Here is a 21,169-nt window from a genome sequence, read left to right as displayed (position 1 = left end):
TTTTGAACGGCTTTGCGGAGGAAGATGGAAAGCTTAGGAAAAATTTAATTTATCTAGTTTAGGGTACTATTGAGTTGTTTTTATGATAATCTGTTCTGTAATTTCACGTTTGGATATCCCAATGTTTACAAATTGTAACCAGTAATTTAAAATATTGCTTGATCAAATCTGTTCTGTAATGTTCTGTTTTGATATCCTAATGTTTAAAAATTGTAATCAGTAATTAAAAATATTGCTTGATCAAATTCTCTGTATTTAAAAACTATCTCTCCCTGTTAAGATAGATTCTGAAAACAGAAATGGAGCGATTGGAGGCGACACAGAATATGCATGGCGAATCACCTAAAACTTGCACTGCAAATATTGCGGAAATGGAAAGTGCTACCGACGAGCTGTTTTCGCATAACTGATTGACAGACAAGGGCTCGTATTGTTAGCCAATAAAAAGATAGTAAAAAAACTTAGAAAGTGTATTTTTGTGAAACATGCACTGTTTTAAATGGAACAATGTCTATTGGCATTAACAAACTAAAAGTAGGGTAAATTAGGATGTCAGTTGTATTTGTTGCAGGATTTCAGTGCGAGTTATTAACGAGATATCGTATTTTGAAAAGATCCCACACCGCCACTTGTTTGCCTGCGAAGTTGCTAGGTACAGTGTTGCTATGTTTGCTTACAGCGTGCTTGCGTTTTCCTTGAGTGCAATGCGATTTGCTGGTCAGTTAGTGTCTGACAGACCAAGCAGTGGGTCGTGAGTGGACGATGGGATTTACCAATGCGGAAAAACCCGACGTGCTCATGGTGTATGGAAACTGTAGGAAGGTACCTCAACAGACGTCAACCATCTCAGCAGTTATTTATCAACATTTTCAACCACTTACGTGAGTGTTAGTGTAACACCTAGGCAATATTACAGAATAAAACAAGTGAGGCTGTAGAGGGGCAAATTAATGTTCTTGTTGCTATTGCAGTTGATCCGCACAATAGCTCCAGCACAATCGCTCGAGGAAGTGGCAGGAGTCAGGAAAGTGTCCTACGCATTCTCCATCGACACAGGATCCATCCCTACCACATCTCTTCCGTCCTCATCTGTATGGTAACGATTATGAGAATCGTTTCAACTTCTGTACATGGGCATTAAGACAGATTACTCCAGGTCTGTCATTTATCTTGTTTGGTGATGAATCCACATTTACGGATCGTGGCCACAAATGTCACTGAAACTTGTGCCATTGGTCTCCTGACAACTCCGGTTGGCTTCGTCAGATGAACCGTCAGCGTGCAGTGTGGGATAGTGAACCATCAGCTCATAGACGCTAATGACCACTGTAGTTGTGCGCCCTAAAACCACACATCAGCTCATAGACCCGTTTTTCGTAGACGGGACAGTGAATTCGCGCAAGTATCGTACTTCCTAAGAAACCATCTTCCAGGCATGCTGGAAGACGTTCCTCCACATAGTAGGAAAAACCCGTGGTATCAGCATTTTGGCTGTCCAGCCCATAGTGCACGAAGCACTACACATGTCCTCCCGAATTGTTTCCATATCGCTTGATTGGACAGAGGACCTGTACCTTCGCCGGCCCGTTCGTCGGATTTAACGCCTGTAGACATTTTCATGTGGGGAAAACTGAAAGGCGCTATCTGCAAAGACATACCAGCTGCCCCAGTGATATGCAACGGCGTATTACTACAGCCTGTTCGGACGTCCCCACTGAAGTGTGTGCAGCAGTCGTTCCATATCAGACTGGAAGCGTGTATTGCCGCTGCTGGTGGTAATTTTGAACACGACCTGTGATGGTAAATTGTCTCGTTACTAGTCGGAATCCACATAACGAGTGTACACACTTGTTGTTCTTCAGCGTGTGCTACTACAGGTATTTCACAAGTGTCGGTGTGGAATCGTTTCAAAATACGATGTCTCGTAAACGTCTCGCACCAGGATCCTTCAGCAGACACCACTGGCATTCTAATGTACTCTAATCAATAGGCACTATTCCATTTAAAAAAAGTGTATGTTTTGTACAAAAAAAATTCACTTTCTAAGTATTATTGCAGTCTGTTGATTTGTTAATGATAAGTGCCCGTGACTACCAATCCATGTGTGAAAACCGCACATCAGCAACACTTCCCATTTCCGTAGTATCTGCGGAGCATTTTTTAGGTGATTTACCTTGTGTAATCTTTTATGCAAAGATAAGCATCTGTACCTAAAGTTATCGATTCCTTTATGAATACTATTGTTGTCTTATATCACGCTTCTTTTTTGAGTACTATAGATAGTTTTTGTAAGCCCATCTTTTTGACTGGAGGCCTGGGGAACTACGGCCATTCACTATGGTAAGAAAATGAAACACCTACAGCCGACAATTGACATTTCATGGTTGGAGAGGCGACATCACAGTGTCAGGTAGTCTGTGTAAACCATTTATGTTGGCCACTCATGCATCCTATACATGGTGGTCCATTGATAGTGACCGGTCCAAATATCTCACGAAATAAGCATCAAACGAAAAAAACTACAAAGAACGAAACTTGTCTAGCTTGAAGGGGGAAACCAGATGGCGCTATGGTTGGCCCGCTAGATGGTACTACCATAGCACAAACGGATATCAATTACGTTTTTTAAAATAGGAACCTACATTTTTATTACATATTCGTGTAGTACGTAAAGAAATATGAATGTTTTAGTTGGACCACTTTCTTCGCTTTGTGATAGATGGCGCTGTAATAGTCACAAACGTATAAGTACGTGGTATCACGTAACATTCCTCCAGTGTGGGCGGCATTTGCTTCGTGATGCATTACCCATGTTAAAATGCACCGTTTACCAATTGCGGAAAAGGTCGATATCGTGTTGTTGTATGGCTATTGTGTTCAAAATGCCCAACGGGCGTGTTCTATGTATGCTGCTCGGTATCCTGGACGACATCATCCAAGTGCCCGGACCGTTCGCCGGATAGTTACGTTATTTAAGGAAACAGGAAGTGTTCAGCCACATGTGAAACGTCATCCACGACCTGCAACAAATGATGATGCCCAAGTACGTGTTTTAGCTGCTGTCGCGGCTAATCCGCACAGCAGAAGCAGACAAACTGCGCGAGAATCGGGAATCTCAAAAACGTCGGTGTTGAGAATGCTACATCAAAATCGATTGCATCCGTACCATATTTCTGTGCACCAGGAATTGGATGGCGACGACTCTGAACGTCGTGTACAGTCGTGTACAGTTCTGCCACAGAGCACAAGAGAAATTACGGGACGATGACAGATTTTTTGCACGCGTTCTATTTACCGATGAAGCTTCATTCACCAACAGTGGTAACGTAAACCGGAATAATTGGGCAACGGAAACTGCACGATGGCTGCGACAAGTGGAACATCAGCGACCTTGGCGGGTTAATGTATGGTGCGGCATTATGGGAGGAAGGATAATTGGCCTCCATTTTATCGATGGCAATCTAAATGGTGGAATGTATGCTGATTTCCTACGTAATGTTTTACCGACGTTACTACAAGATGTTTCAATGCATGGCAGAATGGCGATGTACTTCCAACACGATGGATGTCCGGCACATAGTTCGCGTGCGTTTGAAGCGGTATTGAATGCCGTATTTCATGGCAAGTGGATTGGTCGTCGAAGCACCATACCATGGCTCGCACGTTCAGCGGATCTGACGTCCCCGGATTTCTTTCTGTGGGGAAAGTTGAAGGGTATTTGCTATCGTGATCCACCGACAACGCCTGACAACATGCGTCACCGCATTGTCAATGCATGTGCGAACATTACGGAAGACGACCTACTCGCTGTTGAGAGGAATGTCGTTACACGTATTGCCAAACGCATTGAGGTTTATGGACATCATTTTGAGCATTTATTGCGTTGATGTGGTATTTACAGGTAAACACGATGTAACAGCATGCGTTCTCAGAAATGATAAGTTCACAAAGGTAGATGTATCACATTGGAACAACCGAAATAAAATGTTCAAACGTACCTACGTTCTGTATTTTAATTTAAAAAACCTACCCGTTATCAACTGTTCGTCTAAAATTATTAGCCGGCCGGAGTGGCCGCGCGGTTCTAGGCGTCGCAGTCTGGAGCCGAGCGACCGCTACGGACGCAGGTTCGAATCGTGCCTCGGGCATGGATGTGTGTGATGTCCTTAGGTTAGTTAGGTTCAATTTGTTCTAAGTTCTAGGCGACTTATGACCTCAGAAGTTAAGTCGCATAGTGCTCATAGCCATTTGAATCATAAAATTATTAGCCATATGTTTGTGGCTATTACAGCGCCATCTGTCACAAAGCGAAAAAAGTAGTCCAACAGAAACATTCGTATTTCTTTACGTACTACGCGAATATGTATTAAAAATGGTGGTTCCTGTTTAAAAAAACGCAGCTGATATCCTTTTGACCTATAGCAGCGCCATCTAGCGGGCCAACCATAGCGCCATCTTGTTTCTCCCTTCAAGCTAGACAAGTTTCGTTCTTTGTAGTTTTTTCGTTTGACGCTTATTTCGTGAGATATTTGGCCCGGTCACTATCAATGGACCACCCTGTGTATTGACCGTGACAACCCCTTGAGCATCAACTAAGTCCTAAAGATGGTGCACTGAAGCACCGAAAGCATCATCGTCAGGACGGTTGGAGACGTTTCATTTTCTTACAAAACTGTAGGTATTCATTCGATATTGGGTCCCTAGACGTGATAGTGTCTTTTCGCAGCCCACCGTCATCTTCATGCCGCCGAACCAGTGGATTTCGCTGGCTCGTCATTGTCCCGAGGGCCGGCTGAGGTCGGCAGTGCAGCAGGTGCGTGTGTGCGTCACTGGAGGGTCCGCTCTGAGCGCGGAGAGGCACGCGTGGCTGGAGGCGCGCACGGGCCGGCCGCTGACGCAGTGGTACGGCCAGACGGAGGCCTTCGTGCTGAGCAACCTGCTCGTCAGCCGCTGTGGGCCTCCGCCACCTGGCTCTGTAGGGCGCCCCCACGCTGGGCTGCAGGCCAAGGTAAAGCACAGTGATTAGCTTCGTGCACCTTCCTTCTTTCACTTACTTGTTATTTACAGAGTGTATCAGAAGGCCACCGACAAAATTTCAGAGGTTGTTCAGGGGCATTTTTAAAGGAACACACCGCCATTTGACTGCATTGCTTTTTTTTTAAATTACGACCCGGGTTTCGGCCTTTTATGGCATTTTCAAGTGACTGAATTTATATCTATCAGTTTGATTTGCAGCTCCTTGTATTGGCCGTGTTTGCAGTTAAAACTGTTGGATGTGAGGTCCGCCAGTTATGCAAAACACCGTTTTTCTCAGTACCCAAACATGTTTCGGCACCATTGTGCCATCGTCAGTGGGTTTTCGTTTTTATTTATTCTCCAATGTGAATATTTTTGTTAAGTGATTATAAAATTATGTGCTTTTTTAGATCAAAAATTGATTGTATTTATGTCCTTAACACCAAAGTAAACCTGTTGGTTGGTATATTCCAAAATAAATCTGTTTTTGTTAAACATGACATGCTCCCACTATTATTCACTGACCTTTTTACAAGATGATGATTTTACATCTGGCATGTGATGGAGAGCGAATATTTTTCTTAATTATGGCCAATTTTGAGCTTGATGTCCTGCAAAATATGTTAATGACATAAACTCAACCACATGAAAATGACATAAAAGGCCGAAACTTTGGTCGTAATTTAAAAAAAAAAACAACAATACAGTCAAATGGCGGTATGCTCATTTAAGAATTATAGTATGACTGCTCATGCAACTTAAAAAACTGTTTACTTTCTGATTATTTCGCTGTGGGGTGCATGAGGTATCTGGTGGCTCGTTCCAGAGTAGGTGAATTTTGTTTCATTCCGTACCCCCATTTATGAGGGTGGTCCGATAAGTCTGTTCAGTTTCCCGAAAGAGTGGAACATTCTTTCCGCGCCTTCTTGGTTCGTAGGCTTGATTATTCCACGAATTGTATAAAGGACTTGTGTCGACTTCGACTGATAATGGAGAAACCCGAGTTTCCTGTTGTTATTAAACTTTTCATTTGAAGGGTTCGTCTGCCTCACAGATCAAAACAGAATTGGATAAAGTTCACACGGACTCTGCGCCTGACTGAACACCATTTATTTTTGGATTAATGATTTTAAAGTCGAAAAAGCAGCGAAGACGAAGCACGCTCCGGCCTTCCAATTGAGGTCACCACAAATGAGACCGTTAACATTATCCATGATATCGTAGTGCGTGACAGCCAAATAAAAATTCGTGAGATTTCTGAGGCTGTAGGCGTCTCTACTGCGCGAATGCATTAAATCCTGCACGAAGAATTGGCTGTGAAGAAGCTGTGTGCGAGGTGGTTGCCGTGATTGTCCACAGTCGACCAAAAGCGCATCCAGCACAACATTTCAACACAACATCTGGTGATGTTTAATCACAACCCGCAAGACTTTTAGCGCCGATTTGTGGCTGCTGGTAAAACCTGCATCCATCATTAAACACCTGAGTCGAAACGGCAGTCAAAACAACGGACAAAAGCTTGGGGAAAGTGCACCAAAGAAGGCAAAGACCGTTTTCGCAGCTGGTAAGGCGAGGACTGCTGTTTTTTTCGGATTCCCAAGAAATAATCCCTCACACCTCTGCGTTTTTCTCACAACAACATGGACAGACGAGCTCACAAGACTAAAAAGGAACGTGGGAGGAAAACAAAAATTATACCAGAGAGCCTACAAGTATAGAGACAGACAACTGAGAATTTTGCATCTCGGCACGCCATGGAAACCTTAAGAAAAAGAGCTCTATGACACCAGAAAACGTTACTGGAAACAATTCGTGGCAACACATACAGGACAGAACGTAGGGGGTGTACATACTGGGTTGGTGTATAATAGGGGTTCCCAACGTTTCTTAGATCATTGTCACTGAGTGCAATCAGACATCAGATACTACCCCCACCCTCCTCCCTGCCGTCTATTGGCCTCACACCCCCTCCCCCACATTACCACCAACCTTATCACTTAACTATACAGTACAATCAAAGACTTTTATTGGAGCACATTTATTTTTAAAATGGTGAAATATGAAAGATATCACGGTGAGGATACACAAAACACACTGCCCCTGCATTACTCCTCTCCATTGCGACACTTGCTTCACATGCACACTGCAACCCCATTTAAAATCAAACAAGTTCAGATGTGTGCCCTACACTTACTGTTCGTAAATCACTCCACTGCTGCACTCTTTACTTCTGAACTGGCAGAAATTGGACGACTTCAGGTTGTTAATGATTTATATCTAATCTCACTAAGTAGCCCTTGTGTAGTTTCTGCTGTGTCGTGGTGCCAATTAAATCATTTATCGGTTTCGAAGCGAGTAATGAAGCAATTGCTGGACTACTGCAGGTACTATTTACAATTTGGAGAAGACATTTTCTTGAGATATTTAGTATTTGTTACGTATGTGTCTTAGTTTTATCATCACTTATGTACGTGACAAAGCACAACATACGTGTTTAACGGATGGACTATGTGAAGAACCTGTAACCTCCATTGCATTAATGCTACTGACTGAGAAAAAATAATTAAAAAAAAAAGTGGTTCAAATAGCTCTGAGCACTATGGGACTCAACTGCTGTGGTCATCAGTCCCCTAGAACTTAGAACTACTTAAACCTAACTAACCTAAGGACATCACACACATCCATGCCCGAGGCAGGATTCGAACCTGCGACCGTAGCAGTCGCACGGTTCCGGACTGCGCGCCTAGAACCGCGAGACCACAGCGGCCAGAAAAAAAAAAAAAAAATATTTATACTTATGTAATCAATATTAGAGTCTTGTAAAATTTGATAGTAGTAATGATCTTTTTAAAATAATTTAGTTCAGTGACAAACAGAATCGAATAGTTTAGTTTTCAACCCTCAGAAAATTCCTCAGGGTGTAATTACCCCCAGGTGGGGAACCATTGGTGTGTAAGTTCGTAGCGTTTTTCTATAAGTTTAATAAACACAACAGATACACATGACAGAGACTTTAGCCTTCAACAATACAGTCTCTTTCACTATTTACCACTGTATGCCAACCCTAGGGTAGCTTTTCGATTGGGCGACTTTGGAAATCACTTGGTTTTGAGGCGAAGGGCTCGGAAAGGGAGTTTCTTGAAACTTGTTCGACAGAGAGCGGAAAAGACGAAAATCTGAGGACGCAAAGATCAAGTGGTTAAGTTGGGTGCAGAATGATTTCCCAGCCCAACTCCTGTATAGTGATTTTCGTCAGTGTAGCAGAATGCGTGCCGTTGTTATCGTGGAGTAGCATAACTTCACATAGTCTTCCTGTTGGTTGCTCTTGGTTGCGTCTGCAAAACGTCTCAGTTGTAGACTATAAATGTCAGCAGTGATGGTTACACTTCGGGGAAGCAATCCACAATACACCAAACCGCCGCTGTTCCACCAGACTCATTTTATATTATCGTTTGTGGGTGCGTGCAGCCGGCCGCGGAGGCCGTGCGGTTCTAGGCGCTGCAGTCCAGAACCGTGGGACTGCTACGGTCGCAGGTTCGAATCCTGCCTCGGGCATGGACGTGTGTGATGTCCTTAGGTTAGTTAGGTTTAAGTGATAGACAGGGCACATGTCGTTTCTGACGCTGAGACTTTGCCAGCTGAGCTGTCCCACCTTGAAGTTACATTTCGTCAAAATGGTTATAGTGATAGACAGATTGAACGTGCGTTGCGCTATCGACCAACTGTACATCGGGTGATTGATGATAATTCTGAGTCAACACCTAAGTCTACTGCCTTTTTGCCTTACGTAGGAAACACGTCCAATAAGATCGGTCGTATTTTACGGAAATACGATGTGAAATGTGTTTTCCGACCTCCATATAAAATTAGAGCACTTTTGAGTTCCGTTAAGGATGATCTTGGACTGCGTAAGGCGGGTGTATATCGTATTCCTTGTAGCTGCGGCATGGCATATATTGGTCAAACTATCAGGACCGTGGAGGACAGATGTACTGAGCATAAACGGCACACACGATTACAGCAGCCAAATAGATCTGGTATTGCCGAACATTGCTTGGATACTGGTCACCCCATGTGTCGTTCTTCCCACGCACAATTCGTGAATGGAACAGGGAAGGGGGGATCAGATAGTGGTACAATAAGTACCCTCCGCCACACACCGTAAGGTGGCTCGCGGAGTATAGATGTAGATGTAGATGTAGATATAATAACACCGAGATATTGGCATGCACGTCCAGCTATTGGGACAGTGTCATTAGGGAGGCAGTTGAGATTAAATTAGCGAGCAACCTCGTTAACAGGGATGGAGGTTTCTGTTTAAACTCTGTTTGGAATCCGGCTCTCTCCCTTGTCAAAAAACAGAGGAACAGAGTCAATGCTGCATCACCTGCGAATTCATAGTCTCACTATCGATAGCTCTGACTTTGGTCATCTTTGGTGGCACTAGTGTTCAGTGTGTGTGTTATCTTTCCTGCTTCTGTCGGAGAACCGAGGTATTAAATTTGCATGTACGCCGCCTGTCCGTTGCAGTTTGCCTTGAAAATGGCGGAGTGTTCTCCCGCCGAAATATCGGCGGTTGCTGAAAGTGTTACCTGGCTGAATTCCCGGAAGTTATTTGAAAGGTTTAAGTAGTTCTAAGTTCTAGGGGACTGATGACCTAAGATGTTAAGTCACATAGTGCTCAGAGCCATTTGAACCACTTTTTTGGGTGCGTGCAGGTCTTTCTACGGGAAGATGCTGCTTTCTTTTGCCTCAACTATTCCTTTCTTTTCCTTATATTAACATAACGACACCACTTCTTGTCACCAGTAACGATACAGGATACGGCTGGTCGGTGTTGTTAACGAGTGAATTGATGACGAGTGAGTAGAGATGCACATAAGGCCACCCACAGACTTTTCTGATTTTGGCTTAGAGCATGCGGTACGCATACAATCGATTCTTGAACCTTCGCCATTACATGAAAATGTCGGACAGTGGTGGAGTGATCACAGTTCATCGCATTTGCCCGCTATCGAGTATATGACGTGGATCATTGTGGATTAATGCGTTTAAACTATCTTCATCAAACCCCGAAGGTCTTCCTGAACGCGCATAGTGACTAATCCTCCTTAAGTGTAGAAAACCATTTTCTTGCCGTGCTGTGTCCAGTGGCATTATCCCCATACACTACCCAAATGTTTCTGGCTGCCTCCGCTGCTGTCATCCCTGTACTGAAAAACAGAAGAATATCTTAAAAATCTTCCAGTTTCTTCACTTAGCACTCCATTTTCTAGCGTCCACAGCTCAAATCACTATCTTCAAATGACAACATGACAATATAACAACTCAAACAGAAACACCGAACTAAAGATAAAAAATCACAATCGATAAATAAACTCATAGCAACAGGAATGCTAATAAGCGAAAGAAAAAACATTGCGAACTTGTATACCAACCTATGTCAGAATGGCGGTACAATGACTAGAGGATGTAGAAATACAACGCGATTTCTGTTGAGTTAAACTCCTCCCAAATGATGTCATTAACTAAGACACATAATAAAACACACTCAGGGAAGACCTACACACTCTATACAGCAACAGTCACTCGTGCATTTGCACATGAAGAACTTGCGGTGCCAATAACAGTACTATTGGACCAAAAAGCACCAGGTCCATACGCGGTGTATCCAGAGATATTCAAAAGACAAGCACCACAGATCACATAAACAGAACTAATAAAAGACGGCCTAAGGCCAGGCAGGTTACATACAACATGGAAAAATCTCTAACGCAGTAATGATCAAACACTCGTCGGAAAGAGTTCTGTGCAGCCGCTTATAGTTTGATAGAGACCTTTGAGGTTTCAGCCCACACAATTTCGGATTTAGACAAGGACAATTAATAGAGGGATGCAGCTAATAACGCTCTAGAAATTGTCAAAAAAATGTTCAAATGTGTGTGAAATCATATGGGACTTAATTGCTAAGGTCATCAGTCCCTAAGCTTACACACTACTTAACCTAAATTATCCTAAGGACAAACACACACACCCATGCCCGAGGGAGGACTCACACCTCCGCCGGGACCAGCCGCACAGTACATGACTGCAGCGCCTGAGACCGCTCGGCTAATCTCGCGCGGCTAGAAATGGTCGAAAACAGACCATCTCTACTAGTTACATAAACATACTGTTGCACACTCTTCGAATCAGTACTTTGACTTAAATTCAGTACATGGACACACGATTAACTTTCCACCCAAGCAGAACGTATTTTAGACAAGGGCAAAGGAGTGTCCTGCTTAGGCTGTCGGAGGCGTTTGGCGCCACTTCAGCGGTAGCGCTATCTGTATTTTGTGGAATAAACCCGACTGATATTGCTATCAGATATCGGACTGCAACGTGCTGGTTAAAGATGGATGTACTAGATCAGGTTAGACTTATAACCAATGTAGCTTGTGACAACAAGCACCAACTTTGGTGAATCGAGACGTTGCAAGATGAATGGGAGATCAGAGATAAGGTACCAACAGTCAATACATTTTCCCCATCTCGGAAAGATTAAGACTGAAACTTTCCGATCGTAGCTACGGTATAGTGCACCTCTTAACCTACACACTTAAAACTCGTGTGTCTAAGTCGGACTCCAAATTGCACATGTGTTGGGGATTAGGAACACCAGGAGACAAAATCCTCTTCTGCTGGAATCACACAATCATTAGAGACACAGCACAGTTGCACAATCTAACCACTGAACGCCAAATATACGAAGCCATTAGGAACGTTGTTCAATGGATATCTTGCCTTACTCCATCCGAACAGACCTCGAAAGGTTCAACGGTGCCGACCGAACGCTGTGTCATCCTCGGCCGATGGGCGTCACTGGATGCGGATATGGAGGGGCATGTTGTCAGCACACCGCTCTCCCGGCCATTCTCAGTTTCCATGACCACAGCCGCTACTTATGTCAAGTAGCTCCCCAGTTGGCTCCACAAGGGCTGTGTGCTCCCTGCTTGTCATCAGTGTTCGGCAGGCTCGTCCAAGAGCTACCAAAGGCCGACAGCTCTTAACTTAGATCTGACGGGTACTGGTGTTACCACTGCTAAAAGCCGTTGGCCATCCAGTGGATGATATAAATAAATTAGCAAATTAAAACGTTTAAAACAACTTACAATGAATAGGTACTAGGCGATAAAGAGGGCAGGTCGAGATACACAAAACGATAGAACACACAGTGGATGAAGAAGGAGAAGAAGAGAAATATTAACTGACTATGAGTTCCAGGCACATAGACGCCAACTATATTCCTCGTGGGATAAATAAACATCGATCAGAACTGAACATAAGATAGTATTGTAAACAGTGCCGGTTTGTTGTCACCTAAGCCACTACAAACACTACTTGTATTATACCTAACAAACTGGATCTAGCTTAATCCAGTTGTTCTACCACTGACTACACCTAACCTCTGGCCGAAAAGGCTTCGGAAGGCCCAAAGGTACCGACGGACCGTCGCATCCTTCTCCCGACTCTTATCAGTTTTCGTGACCGGACGCTACCACCAACACGTAATCATATATATGGTGCTGAGGTCAACGGCTCGACGGCAGATATCGAGGTATTCATCCCCAGGCACCAAGGTGGTGTCTCTAACGTCTGTCACCAATCCCATCTTCAGTTCTTTCTTCTAAATCATCAAACAATTTATTTATATTACCATTGCTCGAAACTTGTATTTTATTTTAAATGCATAAAAATCTGAAACTTTCCTGGCAGATTAAAACCATGTGCCGGACTGAGACTTGAACTCCGGGACATTTGCTCTGTCCCGAGTTCGAATGCCCATGTAAATAGTTTTAATCCGCCAGGGAAGTATCATATCAGCGCACATTCAACTGCAAAGCGAAAATTTCATTGTGTTGTAAGACTCTATTGCAACAAAAAAGGAGAAAAACTAAAAGGTGTGGCCCACCTTCAAGAGGCGAACGTGGACAACAGTGCCTGTGGACGCAGGGATTGCTGGTGGCCAATTGCTCCAAGCTCAAAGGACAGACGCAGTGTTCAAGTGACTAAAAAAGATCCACCATAACCAAATAGGCGGTGTGTGTGACGCCGAGCAACAAATGAAAGAAAGTACGAAACTAAGAATAGAGAAGGAGGGGAAAACATAACTACAAGTATTTCCAAAGGCTTCACTGATGCTGGAAAGACGCTGCAGTAGGAAAAGATAATTTTATATTTAAGCAGTATTTATCAAGTAGTTGTCAGGGGACTGACAATTTCCACACGACGTGTTCTTTATTTTATATTGTCAGTACCGCAAAAAGTGAGGCTATCTGCTACACTACATTTTTACCTGTTTTTTTTTCAGGTTTCCTTCTGATATTCCATGATTGGATTTGATTTGGTTTGATTGATCATTTATAACGCGGAGGTTCGAGTCCTCCCTCGGGCATGGGTGTATGTCTTTGTCCTTAGGATAATTTAGGTTAGCTAGTGTGTAAGCTTAGGGACTGATGACCTTAGCAGTTAAGTCCAATAAGATTTCCCACACATTTATAACGCGACTATTTTATTTCCGGTTCTCTAGTAAGAAACTATTGACTTTGAATGTCTCTGTTTGTCGAACTATTAGTCGTATTGATATATTTGTTTTCCGACCCCATAGCTGTAACCTGCAAGTTACACAAAAATATGTTTGTGCATAGTCTTCACCTTTGGGGATGCACATCTCCTACCGTTAATGAGGGAGTCCGCACCACTATCGTTGTCCTCACCCCTAAACTGCTGTCTGTGCAAGTGAGGGCCGTGAGGGCCGTTTTTTAGGCACTCTATTTGCTACTGACAACAGTAATCAAAGGAGAAATAACATGGCCAATCGGATGCAGATAATTTTTTAATACATTGACCTAACTTTCGACAACTCTAAGGATATCTTAATCAGAATAAAATTTCAACAACTGTAAAGCTACATTACAAGAAGGCAATAGTGAAAGTTTCGAGCAGGCATGCTCAAGCTAAGAATTAAAAATTAAAAATGTTCTATTCTTTGGGGGTTGCAAAGTATATGTACCAAAGGCTGGAAAATATTTGATTTTTGGCTTGTGCATGCCCGCTCGAAACTTTCACTATTGCCTTCACGCGATGTAACTTTACAGTTGTTAAAATTTCTTTCTGACGAAGATCTGGGTAACTACAAGCGCGCGGAGCGAAGAGAATGAACGGAAGACCAGAGAAGGCGGTGAGGAGACTTCAGCCAATAGCCCGCTGACAAGGAGCCCGCCGCGCCAGGAGCGACCTCTGCAAGAAGTGAATACAGTACTGGCCATTAAAATTGCTACATCAAGAAGAAATCCAGATGATAAACGGGTATTCATTGGACAAATATATTATACTAGAACTGACGTGTGATTACACTTTCACGCAATTTGGGTGCATAGATCCTGAGAAATCAGTACCCAGAACAACCACCTCTGGCCGTAATAACGGCCTTGATACGCCGGGGCATGAGCCAAACACAGCCTGGAAGGTGTGTACAGGTACAGCTGCCCATGCAGCTTCAACACGATACCACAGTTCATCAAGAGTAGTGACTGGCGTATTGTGACGAGCCAGTTGCTAGGCCACCATTGACCAGACGTTTTCAGTTGGTGAGAAATCTGGGGAATGTGCTGGCCAGGGCAGCAGTCGAAAATTTTTTGTATCCAGAAAGGCCCCTACAGGACCTGCAACATGCGGTCGTGCATTATCCTGCCGAAATGTAGGTTTTCGCAGGGATCAAATAAAGGGTATAGCCACGGGTTGTAACATTTCTGAAACGTAACGTCCACTGTTCAAAGTTTCGTCAATGCGAACAAGAGGTGACCGAGACGTGTAACCAATGTCACCCCATACCATCAAGCCGGGTGATACGCCAGTATGGCGATGACGAATACACGCTTCCAATGTGCGTTCACCGCGATGTCGCCAAACACGGATGCGAACATCATGATGCTGTAAAAGAACCTGGATTCATCCGAAAAAATGTTTTGCCATTCGTGCATCCGGGTTCGTCGTTGAGTACACCATCGCAGGCGCTCCTGTCTGTGATGCAGCGTCAAGGGTAACCGCAGCCATGGTCTCCGAGCTGATAGTCGATGCTGCTGCAAACGTCGTCGAACTGTTCGTGCAGATGGTTGTTGTCTTGCAGACGTCCCCATCTGTTGACTCAGGGATCGAAACGTTGCTGCACGATCCGTTACAGCCATGCGGATAAGATGCTTGTCATCTGGACTGCTAGTGATACGAGGCCGTTGGGATCCAGCACGGCGGTCCGTATTACCCTCCTCAACCCACCGATTCCATTTTCAGCTAATATTCATTGGATCTCGACCAACGCGAGGAGAAATGTCGCGATACGATAAACCGCAATCGCGATAGGCTATAATCCGACGTTTATCAAAGTCGGAAACGTGATGGTACGCATTTCTCCTCCTTACACGAGGCATCACAACAACGTTTCATCAGGCAACGCCGGTCAACTGCTGTTTGTGTATGAGAAATCGGTTGGAAACTTTTCTCATGTTAGCACGTTGTAGGTGTCGCCACCGGCGCCAATCTTGTGTGAATGCTCTGAAATGCTAATCATTTGCATATCACAGCATCTTCTTCCTGTCGGCTAAATTTAGCGTCTGTAGCACGTCATCTTCGTGGTGTAGCAATTTTAATGGCCAGTAGTGTACAAGAGCCGGTCCTGCCAGCCTCGACCGGACATTAGTGCTCAGATCGGCTCAGCGGACGTTTGTAGACCGGCACTCGCAGAACAGATTGTAGTGATCCGTATCAAGTGCTTACTTGGACTTTGTCTATAGCGAAGATCATATTACTGTTTACATGTCGCCCCTCGCTTGCGACATTTGCTGTAAATAAAAAGTTAAGTATTGTCAGTCTGCTTTAGAAATAAAACTACTAATGTTAATTGCTTGAATTGTTGTGTAGCATCCCGAAAACGCAGCATCCCTTAGGCACACTATAGGTGACGATTGGACAAGATGCAACGGAAGATATCCTTAGAGGTGTCAAAACCTGGGTCAACGTATCAAAAAATTATTTGCAACCGAGTGGCTGTGTTATTTTTCCATTGAAACCCATACACGGTTGCTGGAAGACAGCCATGTTCAAAACTGTATGACAATAGTAATGCCAAATCTACTCCTTGGTCTCGAACTTGCACACAGTACTGCTCGGTTCTGTGCCGATTTTATTTCTCCGGCAGTGTTAGCTGTACATTGCCATATGCCTTGCCGCAGTGATAATACCTGTTACCGTCAGGTCACCGAAGTTAGGCGCTGTCACACTTGGCTAGCGCTTGGATGGGAGACTGTCCCTGTGTGCCGGGCATTGTTGACGAGTGGGGTCCACTAAGACCTTTTGAGGTCAGTTGAGGGAGTACTTGATTGAGCAGCGGCTCTGGGCATTAAAACTGGCAACACCCGGGAGGGTGATGTGCAGACCAAAAGCTCCTCCATATCCGCGTTCAGTGACGCCTTTGGGCAGAGGAGGCACAGGATGACACGGCGGTCGGTCGGTGCCATGGGGACTTGAAGGTCTGTTCGGACGGAATTTTGTTTGTTAGTTGTACATTAAAAGCGATACACGGCAATGTGGACACATATACTGATGAAGAGCTGACCAATGTGCACCTAGTGGATGGGTTCACTTGTAAGAGAAGAGTGGCATAACGTTATGCTGAGGTCATCCGTAGCGGCGGCAAAATCATCGCAATACTGTTGCGTCTGTCTTAGGACTGTTGCGTTGTCAAGTGTTTTGTGCTATACTTTTTGTGGTTGTATATTACAGATTTTTTTCACTGTTGCTACAAAGTGCACAGAAAATATTCCTGAAAAATCTTCAAAATTTTCTCACGTGCACCCTGTGTACTCTTCTAAGTGGCTAAGTTTCAGCTCTCCAACCGTTTGTTTACAAAGAAAATAAATGTAAAAATAAAGCTTGAGATGAAGAAACAGAGATGATATGTGTGAAGACATAATTTGGACATGTGTGCCTCTGCTGTTTGACTATAGCTCTGTTGTGGGATCCTGGTAGCTGTAGGTAAGGAATTGTGATGTAGAAGGTACTGAAGCGATTATTTTATGGAAATCAGTGTGCAGTACGTAAGAGGGAAGCGCCGACTGGTGGTCTGTAGGAATTAGTGGAATAGATTTGCATAAAGCAGAAAAGCTTTCATTTGGAATAGGACAGCTGCTGTAGATAATCCCGTGGATTAGTTCACCAACTGGAAAGAAGTTTATTATAATGGTCTTGAGAAAGAATGTGGAGATAAAAGGAGGGCTGCACGTGATACCAATGGCATGGCAGCATGTCATCGTTGCCAAGGATGGGAGACGCAGCAGATTGTTGGTACTTAATTTTATGAGAGACCTAGGAAATATGATGTTGTAGCTATCTGACGAAGTGCCGATACAGCAGGTGACTGAAGAGGTAGTTTAATACGGAAAGTGAAACATTTTCCCTAATAGTGGAAGGCTGAGATTGGTCACGTTTCTGCTCTTCAGGCTTTTATGAAGATGGCGTATAGGGTATGTATACACACATAAGGAGACTGTAAGAATTGTAGCCATCAATGTAGATAAAGTGTACAGTCTTCGCACACTGCTAGAGTCGGTAAAGCAAGCCAAATTTTTAATGTAGATGGCCTACATAGTCTCTATAGGCTGTTGAAGCGAAAACGGCAAGAGTAGTACGTAATGGTCCGTACACTCTGTTGTGGTGGTTATGTCAAGATTAGCTGCAATGCAGCTGTCGTATGTAGTCTCTACATGTTGCCGACATTGATGAAGCAGTGAGGATGTTTAATGTAGACAGCACATTGTACTCAGTGCACGATGCTCCTGTGTTTAATGCAATTTTCATATTTCGCGTAGGTAGCTTATACGGTCCTTATAAATTGCTCCGGTGGGTATGGCATGCATAATCTTGTATACAAGCAAGTAGAGTGGGTACTCTCTGTATACTAATGGCATGAAGTTGCCCGGCACAGTGTTTCACGTTGATGGTTTGTTTTGTCCGTGTCCACCGCTGAAGTGAATGATGCAAGCCTAGTGTTAAATGTGTCAATGGCCTTGTCATAGTGGTAGCACCAGTTCCCGTCACATCACCGAAGGTAAGTGCTGTCAGGCGTAGCTAGCACTTTTGATGGGTGACCGTCGGAGTCTGCCGTCGGAGTCTATTGGCAAGCGGTATGCACTCAGCCCTTGTGAAGCCAACTGAGATGCTACTTGACTGAGAAGTAGCGGCTCCGGTCATGAAAACCGACAATGGCAGGGAGCGCAGTGTGCTGACCACACGCCCCTCCATATGCACACCTAGTGACGCCTGAGAATGACACCTCGGTCGGTCAGAACCGTTGGGACTTCCAAGGCTTGTTCGGACAGAAAAGAGATGGCGTTAGACTTCTACACACTATTGTCGTGTATAAGGCAAGCCTATAATTTAATGTAGGTTGTACGTACGACGGTTATTCAGAAAGAAAGGTCCGAATCACTGTACGTAATCTAATTTCTCTCTAATATTGAAACGCGTCTGTGCAACGACTCCCAGAATGCCTTGCTCATCAACGGAGGCCATTTGAATTGTCGCAGTGTGCTGATTACAGTGTCAGTTCAAAGTGTTTGAAACAATTAATCAGCCCAACGACTGTGAAATACAATCAGTGACTCGGTTTTGACAGCAGTAAATGATGCAGGAGCAGAAACTCATCGTCAGATAAATGAGGTACGTAGCCCCAGTGCGATGAGTGACAGCAAAGTGCGAAAATGGGTGGCAGCTTTCGTGGACGGACGGTGAAATATCCATCTTGAACCGCGATCAGGCCGACTCATCAGTGATCTCAGAAGATTTGGTCGTAGATGTGGACGAAAAGATTCGTGAAGACCGAAGATTCACTATTTTAGCTTTAGTATTCGAATTTACAGTTGTAGGTCGAACAACTTTGCACAAAATTGTCACTGAAAGGAGCAGTTTCCCAAATTTTGCACGTATTGAGTTCCCAAGACGCTTTTAGAGAAACACAAAATGGAAAAAACGGTTTGTGCTCTTGACTTTTTGACTCGGTGCTATAAGGACGGTGATCAATTTTTAGAGAACATTGTTACAGGGGACGATACGTGGGATTCTCATATGATCCCAGAGTTTAAACGTCAGTCAATGGAATGGCGTCACAAGACATCATCAGTCAAAGTCAAGGCCAAGCAGACAATCTCATCGCGCGGGGTTACGGCAACTGTGTTCGACATGAAGTCTTGTTAATCGAGTTTATACAGTAAGGGACAACAACAAACGCAACCGGTTATTGCTGTACCGTGACTAAGTTAGACGTGCAATACAGAATAAGTGACGTGGACATCTGAAGTCTAGAGTTTTGCTGCTGTGTGACAATGCCAGACCCCATTCCGTCACTCACGTCAAGACTCTGTCCGCCCCGATAGCTGAGTGGTCAGAGTGACGGATTGCCGTCCTACGGGCCTGGATTCGATTCCCGGCTGGGTCTGGGATTTTCTCTTCTCAGGGACTGGGTACTGTGTTGTCTTCATCATCATTTCATTCCCATCCGGCTCACAGGTCGCCCAATGTGGCGTCGAATGTAATAAGACCTGCACCAAGGCGGCCGGACCTGCCCCGTAAGGGACCTCCCAGCCAATGACGCAAAACGCTCATTTCCATCAAGACTCTGATCAAATACTTTGGATGGGAACAGACGCTCAAGCCACTGTTCAGTCCAGACTTGGAGCCGTGCGATTTTCACTTGTTCCGCCTCCGCTATCTAAGTTCCTCTGTGACAAGCGCTTCGCAATAACTGATGAAAGAAGCGGTTAAAGGATGGTTATCTTCACAGACAACAGAGGTCTATGACGTAGGTACACCGGAGTTTGTAGAACGTTGTGACAAATGTTTAACAATTATGGAAACTATGTAGAAATATAGGGAAACTTGTAAGGAATTAAATAAAAACAGTTAAAAAATATATGCCATGGTTTGTTAGCGTGAGTTTGGCAAGCCTAGTGTTTAATATAGTGTGCGTAGTCTCTACATACAAATGGAGTGGATATGAGGATGCCTAGCTTTTCATCTTGATGATGCAGCTGCGTGTTCGGACACTATACAGTTTTTGTTTAAGGTTACGAATGGAAACAGATGCCTAATAAATCACGTGTGCGATATTGATTAAGAAAAACGCATGTAGATTCTTCTTATCTTTTTTAAAGAAGACGCGAAGAGAGAACCACTAAAGTTGTAGACGTTAAGTCGAATACGTTGTAGAAGAAAGTCAGAAGACGGTCCTATAGTTTAAAGCAGTGTCAAAAATCGAAAATGAGAGACTAGGAATGGAAGATCTGTTCTGTTGTTTGTCAGGGTCAAATGGGGTTCATTGTGAGACCAGAACTGATTTCCGATTTTAAACTGCATGATGAAACGATCAGCAAAAATACAATATGTTTGTAAATACAAATTAACTGATTAATGCAAATGATTGGTTTCAGGAATAGTAGTTCCAAAACTGTAAAATAGATGCAATGATATTGACGACAAACTGCATCATAGAATATGACATGCCACGTTTGTTTCTCAAATTAGGAATGTGTTACGTTAGTTACAAGTAAACAAAATATTTGTATATGACTAAATGACAGAATTTAAACAAAATTTAATTTTTGGATTTGCTACAGTTGTGCCCATACGGCTATGTAACTACTGTACATTCAATTGAAGTGACGTGAATTGTGAAGAAACAAAACTTAGCGGCAAGAAATATCAACTAACTATGATGAAAACTTCAAACAAAGGAATCTGAACACATAGCTATGGCAGTCGGACAACGACAGATAACGAAGATCCCCCTTTGTTCCACCAAGCGAATCAGAAGTTTAACATATACGGCAAAAGAACCCAGAGGTATGGCAGATGGGAACGCCGCTCCAAGAATTGCATTATTTATGCAGTGCATAAAATAAAAAAAGAACACTTGCAAGTAAGTGTCTTAAAAGCATACAAGATGTATTTCCATTTTCCCACACTATATATACAGTTATCTGTTATCATGTTGCTTGATATGATGTTCATTACTTGCGTGCTGAGGATATGGCATACGTTCATTTTTTCCAATAATTCGTAA

General features: G+C 43.7%; 1 protein-coding gene across 1 annotated transcript in view; it reads left to right on the top strand.

The window, feature by feature from the left end:
- LOC126199504 (uncharacterized) overlaps nt 1–21,169 on the top strand; it is a 108,015-nt gene that overhangs the window by 46,574 nt on the left and 40,272 nt on the right. Inside the window, exon 5 of the mRNA XM_049936427.1 lies at nt 4,727–5,008. Coding sequence (XP_049792384.1) covers nt 4,727–5,008 — 282 coding nt within the window. The remainder of the gene's footprint in view (nt 1–4,726; nt 5,009–21,169) is intronic.

This window comes from Schistocerca nitens, chromosome 8 (genome assembly GCF_023898315.1).
Source record: "Schistocerca nitens isolate TAMUIC-IGC-003100 chromosome 8, iqSchNite1.1, whole genome shotgun sequence".
NCBI classification, from domain to species: Eukaryota; Metazoa; Arthropoda; class Insecta; order Orthoptera; family Acrididae; genus Schistocerca; species Schistocerca nitens.
The sequence above is the reverse complement of the archived record's forward strand: the minus strand, read 5'-3'. Positions and strand labels throughout refer to the sequence as shown.